Source organism: Melanotaenia boesemani, chromosome 18, assembly GCF_017639745.1.
Source record: "Melanotaenia boesemani isolate fMelBoe1 chromosome 18, fMelBoe1.pri, whole genome shotgun sequence".
Classification (NCBI taxonomy): Eukaryota; Metazoa; Chordata; class Actinopteri; order Atheriniformes; family Melanotaeniidae; genus Melanotaenia; species Melanotaenia boesemani.
The window spans coordinates 10,447,737-10,466,934 of NC_055699.1; the positions used below are offsets into that span (position 1 = coordinate 10,447,737).

A 19,198-nucleotide genomic window follows, 5' to 3' on the forward strand; every position below is an offset into this window, starting at 1 on the left:
GTTTGTGTTTGTGTACATCAGCGTGTTTCTCCTGTGTTTCCATAGATCCATGGTGTGTTGAGGGTGGTGATGGAGCCGTTGCTAGGAGACATACCTCTTGTTGGAGCTCTGTCCCTGTTTTTCCTCAAGAAGCCAGTAAGTGCAGATTGATATAGTAGGGTACTAATTGCATCAATTAAACTTAATAAACACATTGTCAGCTGAAGTTATAATGACACAAAGTCTGGATAAACGCAATATGATTAGAGGGGAGGTTATTAAACTGGGATTTGTGTGATGAAATATAAAACTAGAAATGTTTTCCAGTACCTGAGATGGCACCAGACTGCAACAGATTCAGTGTTATAATCTTATTTTACACAATGATCTGGACTATGTACATTCTTTCTGCTGTTTGTACAAAATATTTTTGCCAGGGTTACCACCATTTTCACACCGTTCTTAATATCCTTCATACCCACTTTAAATCTCAGTGTATTTTAAAATCTATTTTTCTCTAAAACTCATCACGTTACACCTCATAAACCCACTCCTGCTTCTCCTCTGCTCATCTTTTTAACCACTTCGGCCAGAGATGATGGACCTAATTGGACTTTTTAAAAAGATAATTTCATAAGTCAAACCACAGGTGAATCACTTATTTTATAGCCTTAATTTCCATCTTGATTTCAGTTAATTTGCCTTTGTTGTAAATGTTATTGACCCCTGTCATGATTTGCGTTAACATTTTCCAGCGTACTTTCCATCAATCCCAAGGCTCAACCCCTCTGCAGAGCCACTGCTGCAATGCTTTAAATTGTTTGACCGATTTATAGCAAATGAGGAGGACTCAGTGGAGCTATAGCAGGTTTTTAAATAGCTACAGATCAAGCCAGACCTACTTTGGCAGACTTCTCTACCCCAGGCATTCAGCTACAGCTCAAGGTGGAGATATTACAATGCTATACAAAACTGAAGGAAGCTCCAGTCAGAAAAAAATGATGTAATCCCTCTTGTAAACAAACACATCCCTGTCTTCTTCCATCTCTGAAATGAAAAACGCTGGTTTACTTGAGAAGTGAGAAAATTAACTGGCAAAGAAATTTCCCATGTGTAAAAAAAAAAAAAAAAAAGAATAAAAACAAAAAAATAAAATTACCTTATTGTGTATCCTGGACCACAAATAACTCTTCGTCCTACTTTCTGTGTGCCAAACAAGGATGAGCACTGAGTGCCAAATGAAACACAAACATTTCCAGACCATAAGAGGTCTTGCCCATGTCTGCTCAGTATGCTCACACTAATGCAACTCAGTGCAGTGAAAATAAAAAGATGCTACGAGGTCTGCGGTGAGGCCTCTAAGGAGATTTTATTGCTGCAGCTCAGATGAAAAAAACTGTTTATGTGATAACAAGCGAAGCAGAGTACCACAGGCAAGGATCCATTGTGATTGTTTAATATGCAAACATTATTATTACATTATAAATTTATGTACACATTACTTTGGATCTGTATTTCCAAAATAATGAATGATAATGGTGTGTGAATAATTAATTTTTTTAAATAATTTGATAATAGACCACAATTTTCGCTTCTCAAGTGCCATGTGTACACAGAAATCTTGTTATAAAGAGATTGTGCAGGCAGTGAATATGTTGCAGCAGTGCTACAACATAAAGGTTGGTGGTGTCAAAATACACATGCAGCTCTGAAGCAGCATATGAGCAATTCACACCTAATGCAGACGCCGTCCAGCTGGTGTGAAGCCTGCTTAAGGCTGATCGTGGCCACTCAAGACTATTTACAAGCACACTTGTAAATACATACCATTATGTTTACCCTGTGATTTGTACAGCTACAGATATTAAGCCATTTGGAGTGATGGATGGATTTTTTTATCTTTAGGCTGAGTGAATCTGATTGCGTCATTTCTGTTTCCAGTGCTTAAACTATTGCCAAGCTATATGGAAGCACAGAAATATGGCCCCAGAGGGATTAGAATATAGCCGATGGGTCCTCAGATTGAGTGTGTACAGATAGCATTGATTTATCCCTGCAAGAAAGCAAACAAACATGTTTTCCAGGATGTTAGAGTTTCTTGAATTTGGTTGTTTTTTAACATTCTAACAAGCCTAACATTCATATTAAAATATTGGATTATAAAAATGTGATTAAGTCAGTTGGGAAAATGATTCTAATAAAATATTTTTCAGTTTACCTTTTTTCCTGAAATAGTATGACTCTTTTGACTACACTGTAACACCACCATCATTCACAGTTCTGTGGTCCTCCCCTCTTCCCTGCAGCACTCAGCATATCTGCTGCAGTATAAGCAGGCTGGGCTGAGGAAGGGTGAGAAAGGCTCATTAAGAAAACAACAGCTTCTTGAGCTTGGAGGCAGAGGCAGATCAAAGCCCACTGAGAGGCTGCCTGCTGCTACAGTCTTAGTTCAGTCTATTCACACCTGATTTTTTTCACCCTCATCCCTTTTCAGATTTAACTTTTCGCTACATTTTCTGAGATGAATAATCTAAAAAAAAATCTTTTCACACTGGTAAAGTACCCTCATTATCCATAAAACTAATGAGAACCAGACATTATGCTTTTATGAATATTTCAGTAAGCAGATGTTTTTATATTAATTTATGTCTTGGGATTGGTGCTATCAATACTAATGTTAATTTAATTTGTAGTATTTATTTAGAGACTTGCAGACAAAATGTCTTCAGACTCATCTTAAAATGCATTCAGACAACTTTTTTCCCTCATCGCTATAAAATTCACCACAATGGAAAAGCAAGAACAGTTCTTGTAACTGTTTCATGTATTGAAACAACGTGTGATTAAAGCACCTTTGGCAGCTGTGGCACCCTCACGTTCTTTCTTAGAATGACCCTACAATCTTCCCATATCCGTCCTTTGAAAGTTTGTTCCATAACTCGTTCCAGAAACATTCCAGCTCAACTAGGGATAAGTAGCGACAATGTTCAGCCATTGTCAGGTCTCTGAAGATGAGATGGTCTACTCTGCTCAGTTACCAACCTGAAGCCAATCCTGTATTTTCTTGGGGTTGTGGTTTCCCTTGTTATGGTTGTGTTGAAATGTAAAACCTGACCTCAGGCAAAGATTCTGATTATGCTGGAAAAAATTTGCTCTCAGGAATACTGCACTGATGGCTGTCCTTCTATTGTATTCTTGCATCTCCTTATAGGAACTCACACTAATTTATCTCACTCTTTGGCTTGTTGGTTGTCTATTTGGTTGAAGACTCTTCAGCTCTGATTTACTCTTTTTGGTAGACAGATCCAAGAAGTTTGTTAGTGGTCTCAAACTTCTTACCGTGATGAAAGCTGTTGTGCTTTTGAATTTGAGCCTTGACACAGTCCTGTCTTGCAGGTCTAGGGACCATTTTCCTCAACTTTACAGCTTGGTTTACGCACTGACATACATCATTAACTATTAGCCTTATCAAGGCAGGTGTATGCCTTCTTAACTATGTTCATAGAGTTCATTTAGGTCCGGGTGATCACCTTCAAGCTTTTGAAGAATCCCAATTTCCACTTAGAGAAGTGGGGTGTATCAGACGCCAGCTGCGAGTTCCATAACAAAATTGCCTGCATTCTTGCAATATGTAAATAGGTAACTGTATTTCCTTTGTCATTGTGGAGAACTTATAGTGCAAAGTGGTGAGAAACATAAATTGAATCCATTTCAGAATGAGTTTGAAACATAACAAAATAAGGAAAAGTTACAGGTGTCTGAAAACTTTTCATGGCCACTTTAAATGAACAGTACAAGATTGAAACAATAAACCTTAATACGTGAGTTAGGAAAGGTCTGTCGGTCCAAAACCACAGCAACTAATCCACAAAACCTTTGATATATATGTAAGCTTGCAGCTACTTGGAAAAGAGTTGGTCTGTGCTGTTATTAATCAGCTGGGTTTGTGGGCCAGAAAACAAGGAGCCAAGTGGTAAATGTAGTTTGGGGGCAGGAAACAATACAGTTAAGTGTTTGGCTCCATTTAGTCATCCACACTCTCTGCTCTTACAGTCGAATTCATGGGTGTGTGTTCCCTTTTTTGTCTTCTGTTGTAGCTTGTGGACATAAACTGGACTGGCCTCACCAACATATTGGACATCCCTGGGCTTAAGTAAGTCAATTTAAACTAGTTTTTCTTGCTTTTTATAACAAAACTACTTGGAAGACATGTTTGGAGTTTGCAATGTTTAGTTTTAGGAAGTGCGACACATTTTTCTGCAGTATAACTGCAAGCATGTGATAACATACCTTATCTCAGAAAAACATACAATAGTATTTCAGGTGTCCTTGAATTTGTTGCCATAGCAGTTTAAAGTTGACTAAACTGGGCTAATTTAGAAAAACCTGTCCTTTTTCTGTCAACCATTAGTAAACAAATGACCTAACTTGGCATAAAACAGGTCAGACAAGACATTATTTGTTTTTGAACTGTTTCTTCTTTCCTGCTCACACTGCTTTGCTCACATTAAGTGTCCTTCTCCTTTGGGCTGCTATGTGGGCTGAGCAGAGAGTAAATGAGAGCTGATTAAGAGTTGCTAACATCCCAACGCAATTACTTCCTGCCATCATGAGTTGTTCATTATTTACACCCTAAAGACAGTAACACAGTCATGAATACTTAATGCAATTTTCTGGGATTACAGCTGCTTGTCACATATCACAGTCGAGTAGAGTCCCATGGACTCTCTCTTCCAGCCCTTCTGTTCTCTGCTCAGTAGAGGTGAAATTGATCCGCTGTGCTTGTGTTCTTGTGTTTGGGTGGCTGGGGTGGTGAAGAGCATGTACAGTAAAAGAGGCATTAGCTAAAGAAGCAGAGGCCCAGATGGTGAAATCTTGCAGCCAGAGTTCCTTAAATGCAAAAACAGACAGACAGTATCAGCTGCTTACTCAAAGGCTCAACCAGTGTATAACTACTGTGTAATTATTATTTTTTTCATCTTTGATTATGTTGTAAAAATGAGCCCTAGTCTTAGTCCTAAACTATGCTTTTGGCTGTACAGGAAAGTTTAGTCTAATATTTAAAGGAAGGGCAGAACTTTTACTATATTTACAGCTGCAGTAGTTCCTTCATAGAATGTATGAAAAAACATGGATATGACCACAAAGATGTGATCCACTGGTTTGTGTTTAAGCATTTTAAAGCTTTAAGTTTTAAATTGAGTGTTTATCTTCTTGTGGAAATATATAGCATGGCAAATAAGGTTCTTGAATCTTAAATTTTTAAAGCTGTAGGTGATATATCAGGGATGGAAGTGGGAAGAAACTGAAGAGATGCTGCATTTGTCTTTTGGGTAACTTCTGTCTTTTAAAGCTGCTCCATCCATAACAATGCATTACTTTTAGTCTCTGTATGAGTCAAACATGTGAACGTAGCTGGCTTTTTATTCATTAACACAAGTATTAGCCCAAGTAGGTAACAACTGTGGTGGATTTCCACAAGAAGAAATTGGTAATAGCCTTTCTTCAGGAATTACTTTTATTTATAGGAATGCTTTTTGTTTTGCAACCAATTAAGGAAAGAAAATTTAGGGTTTTTGGGTGCTAGATAAAATGTCAAGTCATGATTAAACGGATCGCAGTTCCTTCTAAAGGAAAAGGTGGCTCTACCAAATTTCATGGGAGTCATCTACATGTCCATTAAGCCACAAATTTTAACCTCTCTGTGCTGTTAAAGGAAAAAACATTAAAAGCCTCCCTGTGGGGGTGATGAATATTTGTGGAGTCCTAATGTTTGTGCCAATTTATTCTATACACATGTCAATGTTTTAAAACCTTCACATGCTTATCGTCCTGTAGAAAAAAATCAAGGAACCATTATCATCAATCAGTAGGATTTATCTTCTTGGGAGCATGAAACAGAAAAAGATGTCATGGCATTCCAGTGGTTGTGGAGGTGCTTTAGTTTAAGGTAAAAGGATGCACTGACAGACTAACATGTCTAAGACATGCAAGCAGCATAGACATGGTTATCCACTGATATGACGTAGAAGCATGTGAAAACACTTATTGCTATGCTGTAATTTATAAGATAAGAGGGTATATGCAGCCAGAAGTCGTATCATAACATAAATAAATTAACACTCACTTTTGTTAGTCTGCACTCACACACACACACACACACACGTACACAGGGACGTGTGGGTGTTTCTGGTGTTTACGCCAGGGCAGCAGGAGAAAAACACCACTATAAGCGCTGATGCAGCAGGAGCTCTCTTTACACACCCTGAGCTTTCAGTTTGAGAGGAACTTCTACTCTGATTGGTCTGTCACTAGAGAGTCATAATGCTGCTTCACTAAAAGATAAGCTGAGAACTGATCCAATACTTTGCCTGGTTTCAGAAAAAAAAAAACCACACACACATGCAAAAAACACAAAAAATAAACAAAACAAAGGCAGCTAAACTGAGTTTGCTCCATGTCTTGGCTGTGGGGCTTCAGTATTGTGCCCACAGTACCCATTTTAAATTAAATCAGATTAATTTCAGTAGAAAAGTCTGATATGAACACATCTCAGGGACCTTTGATATCCAAAACAAGTGCATGAAGCTTTTTTACACTGATAGAAAAGATATAGGTAATCTCAAGCATTCAAAATAAATAAGTTGTCAAAATGTTTTTACTGGAACTGATTCAAAACCCTGTTGATTTTATCTGGAATGAGAATCCCATGAAATTCCAGAGAAGTCTTTGCTGGCAAATGATCATAGGGGTTGACTGATAAGCAGAAACTAGCGCTCCCTAATTATTTGTAATATAACTGTTTGCAAAATCAATTTGCATGACAGATTTCAGTTTTCAGTGTAGTTTCTTTGCTGAGTGATGTGGTCTCAGCTTGATGGATGAGTTTGGCCTTGTCTGTGCTGAAGTAAATTCAGGTGTACTAATAACTATTTGCTGCCAGTGGGTGTTGTAGAGTAATTATTACCTTAATATTTTGAGAAAAAAAATAGTACAATGCTCAAGAAAAGCCGCAATAACAGTTGTAAAGCTTTGATGGAATTTCTTAAAAACCAATAAAATATCTTTAATGCTGCACTTTGTTTTTGGACAGAGCAATAAAAGGGATTTTTCTAAAGTCAGGAAAGTTTGCAAATCAGCTTTTGCCAAGGCTACAACAGCCAGTAGGTGCAGAGAGAAGTCATTGTAGTGCTCTTTGCGTTAGTTTTATTTTTGTCTATCTAGGCTTGCCAGTTTCTTTCTCTCTGTATGTTTGCAAGTTTTACAGCATCTAGTTTTCAGGATGCTAGCATGCTGTTTTCTCCTGAAAAACTCCTCTTAGGCCAGACACACATACACCAAGTTATGCATTGCCAATAAAAGGGATTAAGAATTGCTCACATTAACATAAATAGTATTTTAAAAATGCTGAATGATGTTGGTTATTTATTATTGAATGATAATCTACACATACTTGCTATTTCTGAAACTCATCTAGAGCTAACAAATGAGTTAAATATTGAAGGCTATAATGTTTTTAGAAAGACAGAAATAAATTTGGAGGTGGTGTAGCTTGTTACAGTGAGTCCTTCGGCTACAGATTTATTAACCTCACCTGAAACCAATAGTGATTGGTTGTTGTTACAAACCACCTAATGCTAACAGTTTATATCTCAGTTTGTGATACTTTGGAGCATAGTAGCTCTGTTGGTTATGAGACATATTTTATATGTGATCTAAATATAGATTGGTAGTCACTGAAGTAGACTTAAAAAGAAATTGTTATATGATAAGAGGATTAGTGATATTAAAGATGATAATAAAAAATTATGACATACAATAAGTCACTTACTTTGTAGGTATAGCAATTCCACAAACACGAAAGAGACTTGACTGCTGTTCTGATTCCTGTCTGGTCCAGTGCTTTATCTGAACCGAATAAATAAACTGGTTTAGAATCAAGCAGCACACACAGCACTAGGTTGTCATTATAGGTCATATGTTACTGCATAGGAATTTAAATATGTTATTTGTTAAAGACAGATTACTTAATTCATTGTTAGTATTTGTTGTAGTCACTATAAGGATAAGTTTTAGCACTGTCATTATCATACTATTGTGTCGTAACAGCTGTTAGTCTCTGTAAGGATTAGTTTTAGCTCTGTTATTATAACCTCCGCCAAGGCGGAAGTCATGGTTTCAACGGAGATGGTTTGTCTGCCTGTCTGCAACATAACTCCAAAAATTATGTATGGATTTTAAATCAGTTTTCATGAAACTGAAAGGGTGATCCGGATCACTGCCTGGATCCATGAATTTATTAGAGGATTTATTACGGGAGATAGGGATAATTTTGCCATTAGAGCTTCTAATTTAAAAAAGAATGCCTACAATCATTTAAAAAAAGACAGAAAGAAAAAGAGAAGAAAATTACAATGGTTTGGCTGTTTTTTTAAGTTAGTGTTCGGATGCTAGTGATGTGCATGCTGCTAAAATTCTTTCAAGGCTTTATTGTGGTGGTGATGATGATGGTTATTATTATTATTATTATTGTTTACTGATAGTGTACATGCATGTCTGTATATCATGGTAGCACCTACATGAGGGTTCTCATTTATCCAGGTCATGGTATCCAACAAGGGTTGACACAAACCAGCTAGACTGGGTTTAGCGTTTTGAAGATGTTCTGCCGTCATTTTTCAGTTCTGATGGAGAAAGTGGGCGATTTCACTTAGAGTCTCTTTAGAATGACCACTGTCCACGGTTTCACTTGAGGCTGAGAGTGGAAAGGGGTTTTCAGTCTCCTTTGGATAGCTGAAATGATGCTATTGTAGGGGGTAAAAGGTGAATTTGTTTCTTAAATAGCAACAGGTAGTCACACTGGTACCATAACTCAAAATAATGAGATAATGTTCATTTGACAAACTCTTTTCTCTTTTTGTAAGTGTGTGTTATGGAAAATTTTTACACACATAGCAAATTATTCATGACAGTCCAAAACAGGGAGCAAGTCAACTAGATGTGAAATATTCACAGTTTCTACACACACTTGCAATATATATATATATATATATATATATATATATATATATATATATATATATATAAAAATACAGAATGAACTAAAGGAAAATAGAAATTATACACATCAAAACTAAAGAAATATAAATCATACGTGTGATTAATCTTCACTGTCAGATAGGGACGCCAGTGGTCAACAACACAACCACAGTACGTCCATTTAAAAGTTTCTTGTAATTCGTTTGACAGCATCTGCAAGATTCGGCTGGTTTTGCAACTGACTACAATTGGCAGGAGCACAATATTTAGGTCAAGAAACAAAGCCAATAACTTTCCATACATTTTTTTAACATGTAAGTCTTTTAGTGAGATTGGAGCAGATTAGTTTGTTACTTCATTTGGAAAAGATAAATCCTTTATGTAATTTTTGGTAAACATCCGTGCACTAAATATTTCAGAAGGTTAGCGAATTTGGATCCAGTTCCTCCAGTCAATCTGTCGTTGTGTCCTTGGGCAAGACACTTCACCTTCCTTACCTCCAATGTCGGCATCGCAGGTGCATGATTCGGTGGTGGTCGGAGAGGCCATTGCCACAGACTGGCTACCATGTTTCTGTCAGTCTGCCCAGGGTAACTGTGGCTACACCATCACTGATTATGAATGAGGAGTGAATGCATAATGGATACAGTGTAAAGTTCTCTGGGTGCCTGGAAAAGAGAATCCACACTATTATTAAAAATTCAGACTGTTCATTTTAGTAGAACATCATGTTTTCAGTGTTTTAAATTTAATAAACAGCTCAGATGTTGCAAACTGCACTAGAATAAAAAATGTTCTTACAACAGGGACGTATCTCAGGATTCGGCTTTTTGCTGCTGTGTAAAAGATTATTTAATTTTGAAACTGTGAATCTGTGTGTGACAGTTCACCTGTCTTACCTGTAGAAAACTTCTGTTTGCCTTGGTTGCAAATCAGTTAAATAATATCTTAGGAAGTTGCTACCCTTGTGCAATATGCATTTACAAGTTCTTGTGCAATTTGTATTTACAAGTTGCACAAGAATTTGTGCAACGCTTGCATACTGCTGAGTCTTGCATACTGCTGAGTCTTGCATACTGCTGAGTCTTGCATACTGCTATTACATAGTTACATTCAGTAAGATGAGAGAATATCTTGTTTTGTTACTGTCTTACTGTTAAACAGTTTTTTATCCTTTCTGCTGTTGGCGCTAAAATGTAGAAAATGTCTGATATTTACACCTAGGCCTGTAGAAAAAAAGCCTATTTGACCCATTTAGCTGGGGTGGCTTGGAGGCTGTTTCTCTTTGGTGTAAGATTTGTTGGTGCGGATTGAGACTATGAAACAGAGACTGAAAGCAGGCGCTGGAAGCTCAGAGTTAACTGTATTTGTTGTTCAGTACAGTCATCAGTGTTGTAAGTTTGTGGTTCAAGCAGAAATGAAAATGCCTAAGTCTAATTCGATGCAAGTTTCCCAAATGTATACATCAGTTATATACAGGCTAACTAACTACTGTAAATTTCTACATGGATGGAACCAGGTAGAAAAGCTTGGGGAATGAGTTGTTCAGACTCTTTGTCTGAATAAATTTTTTATCAGCGTCTTGTTTTTGTTTCTCATATGAAAATGTTTTTCAATGGCCTATTTTTTCTTTATTTTATTTATTTCTCTCTGCATTAAAGCTTAGGAATCTGGGCTCACTTCCAGCAATGCCCAGACGCAACATGATATATGGACACTTGTTTCATAATAACACCCATTAGTCTTTGAGAGACATGCTGAGCCATAACACAGCATGGTGAACACTTATCATAATTCAGTGTTACCAGCTGTGATTGCAATTTTCTGGTCGTCTAAATGAATAAAGCAAGGTCTGGCGGTAATGTCATTCTGTTCCCTCACTGCTGTTTTTCTTATGAACATTAAATCATTAGTGGATCAGCTGAACATTGAGAAGTTTGCCTAAAAGGAGTGAAAAAAATGCTTAAACAGACTCCAGTTTTCCTGTTATCATGTCACATGTAAAACAGAAATATACAATACTAAGCTGAGATTAAAGGTGAGTATTTATAACCCAAGGGTACTCTTGATGCCTTTTAAATAATTAATCACTTCCTTCTGTTGATCTTCTTTTGCCTTCCTTCTCTGAACCCTCCCTCTTATCCTTACAGCGGCTTCTCTGAGAACCTGATTCAAGATATAATCTACAGTTATGTGGTTTTACCAAACCGTGTCACTATCCCACTGGTCGGAGACACGGAACTGGCCAGTCTACGTTTTCCAATGCCAAAGGTACTAATGCAATTTTAAAGAGAACATTTTACAGTTCAACATAAACTGGTGTGATATATATTTTCATTTTTGTTTGTTGATTAGCTGAGTGTTTATCAGGGAGTTCATGCTACATCAGAGCTCTCTTGGGATGTTGGTGTGAGATCTAGCTCTTTGATCCTTTCTTGGAAAACACAGTAGCTGAGTGTGTGCAGGTAACTCTCAGCACTAAAACAAAATAAACAAAAGTAGCGGCTCCAGTAAAAAAAAAAAAAATTTAAAAAAGTATGTCAAGGCTGTGCCTTGAGAATATGTATCTATGGCAACAAGATAAAAGCATTAAGCTTAATGCTTTGTGCAGGTTTGCTATAGTTATTTCATGCATTTACAAAAATGGACACTTGAAATACAACACTCTGCAAAAGAAAATCTAGAACAAGCACATTAATCTGCAAATTATTTAAATGCTTTATGATTTTTGTCAACATGTGTCAAAGTAGTTTGGATAAAGTTATGTTTGCAGCTGTGTTGCATCAGTGTTTTTCTTTAACTACACACATGTTTGGGAACTCAGGAGAGAGATGTAGTTGTAAAGTGAAACGTTTTTTCCAGTCCTGTTTGATTGAGGTTTTCATCTGATTAATGGCTCTTTTGCTGTATTTGATATGTCATAATGCTCCAAATTCTGTCACTGTATGTCAGCTTTAGACTGTAGGCAGTCCAATTTACCACCTGGAATAAATTCTTAAACAGTAGAGCCAGCACTTTAGGTCACACTACTTTAAGCATTGATTCAGGTTTTATGTTAGATTAACTTGGCTAGATTTTATGTTCCACAACCACAGCAGAGCCCATCCTTATATCACTTTTAATATCTTTTCCAATATATATTGGACTCTCCCTGTGGTTGTGTATTCTGAATCAAATATTACAATGTTTGCCTCCTTTTCTTTTTAAACTAACTTATTAATATCACCAGCTTAGTTAATAAAATTTGTTTTAAACAACAGTTGGTGTTTGTGAACACACTCTACAGTAAATAGAGGTTTTTCCAAGTGCCAACCTGTATTTATGAATAGCAATAAATGGGATTTATACTCACTGTTTCCGTTTGGATGTTATTTAGTCTTGAAATTCTGCATAATTTGGGACGTGTCCTTTTGATTGACAGGTATCCAATATCTGTGGTTTTTAGACGGCTAACAGCTTTAGCCGACCTACCTCCGTTAGCTGGTTAGCTACTGTTACCTCCGGGTTAGCTTGGTTAGTTCTTAGCTACAGGCAGCTTGGAGTTTGATGGGTGTCAATCACCATCACCACCTTTACAGTCCCCCTCTCAGCTCGACCTCTTTGCCAATTTTCGGATTTTCCGGGAATGACGACATGTGTTATATTGCCAAGATGGCAACAGTAGGAACCGCCCAATGAGCTTCAGTTCAGGTCTTCAGAAACCTAAGGGTGACGTCACGGAGGCTCCGTCCATCTTTCATATAGTCTATAATGTTAACAAATGTAGCTGCAAATACTGTAAAAAAAACAGCTGCAAACAACAGTTGTGAATGCTATTTTATGTGGTGCATTTTACAGTATTCAGAGGCAGGAAAATATGAGGGACACTGTGCCTGTGTTCTGGCTCTGGATCTTGAAACACAGCAGTCACAACATTTTAGTTGATCTTGTTTCCACAACTTGAACTTCAGTCCCTGATTTAAGCAATTCTTTGCCCTGCCCAGCATTTTTCCCATGCTGGAACCTGCACAAAATAGAAAGAACTGGTTCTAGTTATGATCTGGCTCTGATCCAGCACTGGAATTATGGGCTATAATGAACATACCCACAGTATGAACCAGTGCGTCACATGTGAATTCAGCTTCTCCCAAAGGAGTAAAATTTCTTTCAAAGGCAGCTTATCAGCCTGAAACTCTCCACCGGTCAGTTAGACATGAAAAAGCCTTTGAAATAAGACATGAAATGTCCTAAAAGAAATCTAACAAAACACATTATAGTTACTTTGCAGTCACTTGGGCCCGGTTCTGATGATGCATCCCCCTGGGATGCCCCTCATCACCAGGTGGCTACAGCTGAGCTTCTCTACAGGGATGAGGGGTTGTTGCGATTGCCCCAAACCTGTCTTCCATCCCTTCCACATCTTCTTATTGGCTGTGAAACAGGTATAACCTTTTGCGCTGAGCCTAAAGCAACATGGAAATTAATGGTTACCGGAGTAATTTTTTCTAAGGTCCACATGAGACATTTACATCTGTCATATAATATAATATAATATAATATAATATAATATAATATAATATAATATAATATAATAAGCTTATTAAGTTTGCCTTTAACATCCACTTATGCGTTGACTTTGCTGGAAATGCTCAGTCAGACATCGCAGCTTGATTTTCATCCTGATATTTAAGGCTCATTGGTTGATGTTTTTCATGGGTTTGACTTAACCAACTTGGGATTGTGATAGCTACTTCATAGCCAGTGTTTTGGAACCATTAACACAGGTTAAGACATCAGAGGATTTAACAGCCTCATGCACAGATTTTACCACAGGATTTGTTAAACCTGTTTTCTGGAAAACCCCCTGGAATGTTTTACTTAAGAGCCAAGCTGTTGTGATAATATGCTGCAGGTGCTTTGGCATCGTCTTGAAGGCTTTCCTTGGAAAACACGTCATCTGGATGACAGCAGATGCTGTTCTAAAACCAGGTTATATCATTGAGCATTATTGGTACTGTAATGTGTTATCCGTACCACAAACTCTGGCTTAACTGTGTGGTAATGGTCTTTATGCTCTGTCCCCTTTGGGATGATGATTCACAGGAAGAATGAAAAAGTTTAAGTCATTAGACCAAAGGACATTTTTTTTTCACTTCACCTTATTACATTATTGACTTAACTTTTGTACATTTGGAGATTTTAAGCATTTGTAAATACAACAAAGTCTGAATTTAGAGATTTAGAGAAAGTGACATGAGAAACTGAAGATTACAAAATGATGAAAAATAATAATAATTCTCAGAACCTTTTGATAATAACTTGTATCATGGATAATGAAATTTTCTAATTCTTTGCAATTTTATATTGAGACTCCTCAACACTCAGAGAAACTCTTTCCATTGTCATGCTACGGACGGGCTGCTAGTTAACAATGTAGTTATTAAGTAATGCACCAGGTATTAATTCTGCATTGCGCAAAAAGAAAGTCTTTTGTTTCCCTTGCCTCTGTACCAGAGGCAGTATACACTAAGAGACAAACAGTTATGCCCATTAACTTGCACCAGGAAATTCAGTCAGTTTTATATAATTATGTTTGTATATAATCCAATGAAACCTAGCATATGTTTATGTAATCCACTCATTTTTTTCTTATTCTTTAATGAAGGTATTAAGCCAAGTCTTCTCTCACTCAATACCCAGTGCTGCATCACATCCCATCACAGTCACCGCATTGTGGCCTTGAAATTGTCAGAGCTGCTATTTCCGCGCTCCCGTTAACGCTCTGGTCTGCATATCTCCTCAGGGAGTCCTAAGGATCCACTTTCTGGAGGCTCAGGATCTGGAAGGGAAGGATAAATTTCTGGGAGGGCTGATCATGGGCAAGTCTGACCCTTATGGTGTCCTGCAGATCGGAAACCAGCTTTATCACAGCAAGACTGTTAAACAGACCCTTCATCCTAAGTGGAATGAAGTTTATGAGGTGATGTTGAGTTTGCAGTTTATCAAAATCTTATATTCTCAGAGAGAAAATAATAAGTTATTTATTTGTCACAGCTTTTTAGTTGAGCGGAGTAATATCTGTTTTCCACTAAGACTAAAGTGTGTCTTTTTCCAGATTGCTTTAACACAATCTATTTATTAATTGTTCGTGCCAGTTTAAATGTGTCACTGTTCTTATGTTCCTCAGGCTCTGGTTTATGAGCCCTCAGGTCAACATCTTGAGATTGAGCTATTTGATGAAGATCCAGACAAAGATGATTTCCTGGGGAGGTAAGCCTCACTCATGTCTTGCCCTGCAGTGATCTTATCAAACATTTAAATGTAGAAAATGAGGTTTTGTTGCTTATAGATAAGAACAACATTCTTTACAATTCATATACATGAGTCATGATGAAGTAGAGGTATTATTCCAAAGTATCAGCCCAAGGGCAAAATTTATTGATTGTTTTTTTTTTTTTTTCTTTTTTTTTTTTTTTACCTCCGTAAGGCTGTAATAATACAGTCTGTGCTAAAACACACAGCAACTAATCAATAGCTGGACCCCCTCTGCTTTAATTAATTGGCATGATTTTTTCTGTTTTTTTGCTTCTCTTCTCAATTTTCCTAATTATTTGCAATCATTTGCAGCCTTATGATTGATTTAACTGAGGTGCACAAAGAACAGAAAGTTGATGAGGTAAGTTTTTTTTTTACCATGTATTTTTATGCATACATTACACATCTTTAAGAGTTTAACATCTTAAGAATTTGTTTGCTGCCTTTTCATATGTTATAATGGGTTATTACAGGCTAGCACAAAGGCCTGAAACAGGGGCAAAAGGCTAAATCAGCTCTGTCCAAAAGGGATAAATTTAATCTATTAGAGGCTTTCATGCTCACTGATGAAGACTTCTAGTTTTTTTTGTCCAAATGCAGCTTTATGGATGGGATGGGAGATGGAATTGTAAACATTGATGCAACAAAGATGACAGAGAACCTTAACCTAATTGTCACTGAAAACTGTTTTTGCAACCTAGCAACAATAAGCGTCTAAGAGAAGAGCTCTGGAAATGAAGTCTGTATCTTCTTGAGTCCCTGTTGCTTAGCAACCTTGAGGTGTTGATAGACCATAAAGAAGTTACTGCCCTTAAAAAACATATTATGTTATTTTGTTTGTTTTGTATTAAATATGACAACATATGACAGTGAGCTACATGAGTAGGCAACAAGTCATGTTATCCAGTCATACCTTCATGCAGACTTGATGTCATCCTGTCCTCATCAAATATATAACCACACAATTAAGCAGTGATATGGTTTTTTAAATATATTTTTAAATTTTACCTAGTTAAATATTATTTAATTTACTATGTTTAATATTTTTATGATTTTAACATTTTTACAATTTCCCTATGGGATGATAAAGTATTTAGATTTTTTTTAATGACTTCACTTGAACACTGTTTGGTCTCATGATATTTTTCTTTCAAGATAAATAAAGTTCAATATCAATTCAATTGTTGCAGTGGTTTGAGCTGGAAGAAGCACCCACAGGGAAGCTCCACTTAAAACTTGAGTGGTTGTCTCTGTACTCTACACCTGAGAAGCTGGACCAGGTACCAGTGAAAAGCAAACACTTATGCTTTTACACAGTAATCACTCTCTACCACTATTTATGTATTTGATGCTGAAAATGAGGCATTGATTTGTCTGTGTTCAAACAGGTGCTACAATGTGTGCGTGCAGACAGAAGCCTGGCCAATGATGGGTTGTCATCAGCTTTGCTGGTCGTCTATCTGGACTCAGCTAAGAACCTGCCAGTAAGATACTGTAATGTACCTTTGATACTGAAGCAGGTTTTTGCTGCAATTCTAATGCTGTAGCTTGTGCTACAATATTACAGGCTTTTTGTTCTCCACTTTAGACATCCAGACTATGTTTATTAGCACCAAACCAGTTCACTGTGTTCATGTTTTTCATGCATCTTCATGTTTCCGTGTTTGTTCCTTATGACCTCTTCAGTTTGCTTTCCAAGTTATTTGAAATTTGTTTTACATGATCTCTGAGCAACAAGGTTAAGCCTTTTTTAAATAACACTTTGCTTCTTCAGATATAACCTTAATTTCCCTAAACTGGATACTTATTTGCATTGCAGGTTAACCTTTATTGTTTTAAGGGTTTTTAAAGTGCAATAGGCATAACAATTAAATGGTTATGTCATTTGATTGTTATGCCTATTGTCATGTCAGTTTGAATCCTGTTCAAATAAGAAGTATTTTTGTGACAACAAACTTAAACCTACCTCCAGTCTGCAAATAGCCTTTCCCCCATTTTAATAACTAAATTAGTTTTAACTATTGTATCAAAAATGCATGACTTGGTTAACTTTTTTTTCATAAAATCACTGTTTCCTTGTTATTCTTTTCTCCTTCACCCAAGAGCGTCTTCACAGGCAGCTTAGGCTGTGGAAACTTAAGTGAGAGGAGAGCATCTGGCCTAGTCTTTTGTGAGAGCAATACGTCTGAGTGTAGAACAATATTTGTGAGTCCCCTAGTGCTTCTGCATCTTCACAGTGTTAGCATTAGCAGTGTGTAATGACATGGTTGACCGTTAACAGGGGTCTTCAAAGGGTTTCATGTTAAAGCATGTGTTTGCTGCATGCTTTTATAGTTATCTCTAATGGAAATGTCCAGTAACTATTAACATGAAGCAGACATTTTAAAAGCACAGGATGCAGCCGTGCAAGGAGCTCCTGTTGCTTCATAGTCTGCTATGTGAGATGTTTAGTTCAAGGCTGAAGTGTAAGAACATGCGTAAAACAAAACATACTGGCAGAGCCCATAATGATCTGTTCTAGTGTGGAGCTGTTCGGAAACAGAAGCCTAGCAGCTTGCTTTAAAAAAGAAGTTGTGTCTTGTCTTAAATTAGCTCCTCCAGGTCTTCCCTGTTGGGAATACTTTTATTACTGTTTTTAGTCATAGCTCTGTCAAGAGTATCGAACCCAACAATACTACTCTTACTGTTATTTTTAATTATTATTATTATTATTATCATCAATGGAAGACCTGTACCGATCAGTTTTCAGTCTTTTTTTTTCTTTTTTTTTTCTTTTTTTTTTACATTTTTCAGAATTTTTTTTCCCCTGACTCTTAACAATGCCAGCTCATTCAAACTAACCATGGGTGTGATTTTCTCCCTCAAATCTCCCTGTGGCTTAAAGAGCAACCTGTCAGATTTCACCTATGATGGGTTGAAGCAAGTCTCAGTTTTTAAGGCTCTGAAGGTAATGTTGGGGAAAAAAGGGTCTGCATGTACAGATCACACCCTGTGTTTCACCTGTGCTGGCCCTTCAAGTGCATCATCCACTGTTTAGTGATTGTGATGATTACCAAACAAACAGAGTGAAACTATGCATGAAGATGTGTACCTTGGTTGTGCTGTGCACTTCTGTATCCTGAATGATGCATCATTTTCACATTTACCAACTCATGATATTGCATGCAAAGTCTAATATTGCACTTTAAATTTTCTTTAAGGTGAAAACATTAAACATTCATCAGCAAACCTGCAGAACAAACAGGATTTGGGAGAATAATTCGGGTCAGTGTGTGTGTTAAACTATAATGTGATTATGTAGAAATTTATTAACTGGAATTCAGGAGAAAGATATAATGCCTGTCAGTTAAGCATTTATTTATTTTTATATCCTAATATTTATGTGTAATTTGTGCTGGCAGACCAAGTCAAAAGGTAGATAGACAGCCAAGCGGAGGCCTGTTTACCAGCTCTTGCAACTTTGATTGTTATGTTTAGTTACAGCAACAGGTGTGATGTGTTGCAATGCAACAACAAAGCCTAGTTTCAGGTTCCACTTTCCAAGAGATTAACTGTTTCAGATTTCTAGGTAACGTAAGTGGTTCATTTATTTTTTCCAAGAAGTTTGAAGCCTTCCACATTCCCATGGTGGCCCTGCCCTTTTCCCACTGAACGGTATGAGTTTGTGGCAATTCATTCTGTATCAGTTGTATCTTCACTTCAGTGAGTACAGGTAGTTGTCCTCCCTCCCTTTCCCCAGTAGATATTATAAGATAGTATAAAGCTGTGTTTGCTCTAAGAAATTTTCATAAAGTGTCCTGGAGATTAGTTGTCCACAGTCTGTTTACGTTGAGGTGTTTGGAAGTCAAAATTTAAACTAAAATGAGTGATTTTGTCATCAGAAAAG

General features: G+C 37.0%; 1 protein-coding gene across 2 annotated transcripts in view; it reads left to right on the forward strand.

Annotated features, from left to right (window-relative positions):
* esyt2b (extended synaptotagmin-like protein 2b) overlaps positions 1-19,198 on the forward strand; it is a 40,394-nt gene that overhangs the window by 11,183 nt on the left and 10,013 nt on the right. The window contains exons 6-14 of one of the 2 annotated variants that reach the window (XM_041967533.1): positions 46-135; positions 4,077-4,132; positions 11,169-11,289; positions 14,801-14,977; positions 15,185-15,267; positions 15,625-15,673; positions 16,503-16,592; positions 16,701-16,796; positions 18,197-18,259. In XM_041967533.1, coding sequence (XP_041823467.1) covers positions 46-135; positions 4,077-4,132; positions 11,169-11,289; positions 14,801-14,977; positions 15,185-15,267; positions 15,625-15,673; positions 16,503-16,592; positions 16,701-16,796; positions 18,197-18,259 — 825 coding nt within the window. The remainder of the gene's footprint in view (positions 1-45; positions 136-4,076; positions 4,133-11,168; positions 11,290-14,800; positions 14,978-15,184; positions 15,268-15,624; positions 15,674-16,502; positions 16,593-16,700; positions 16,797-18,196; positions 18,260-19,198) is intronic. The other variant, XM_041967534.1, reaches the window with a different exon arrangement.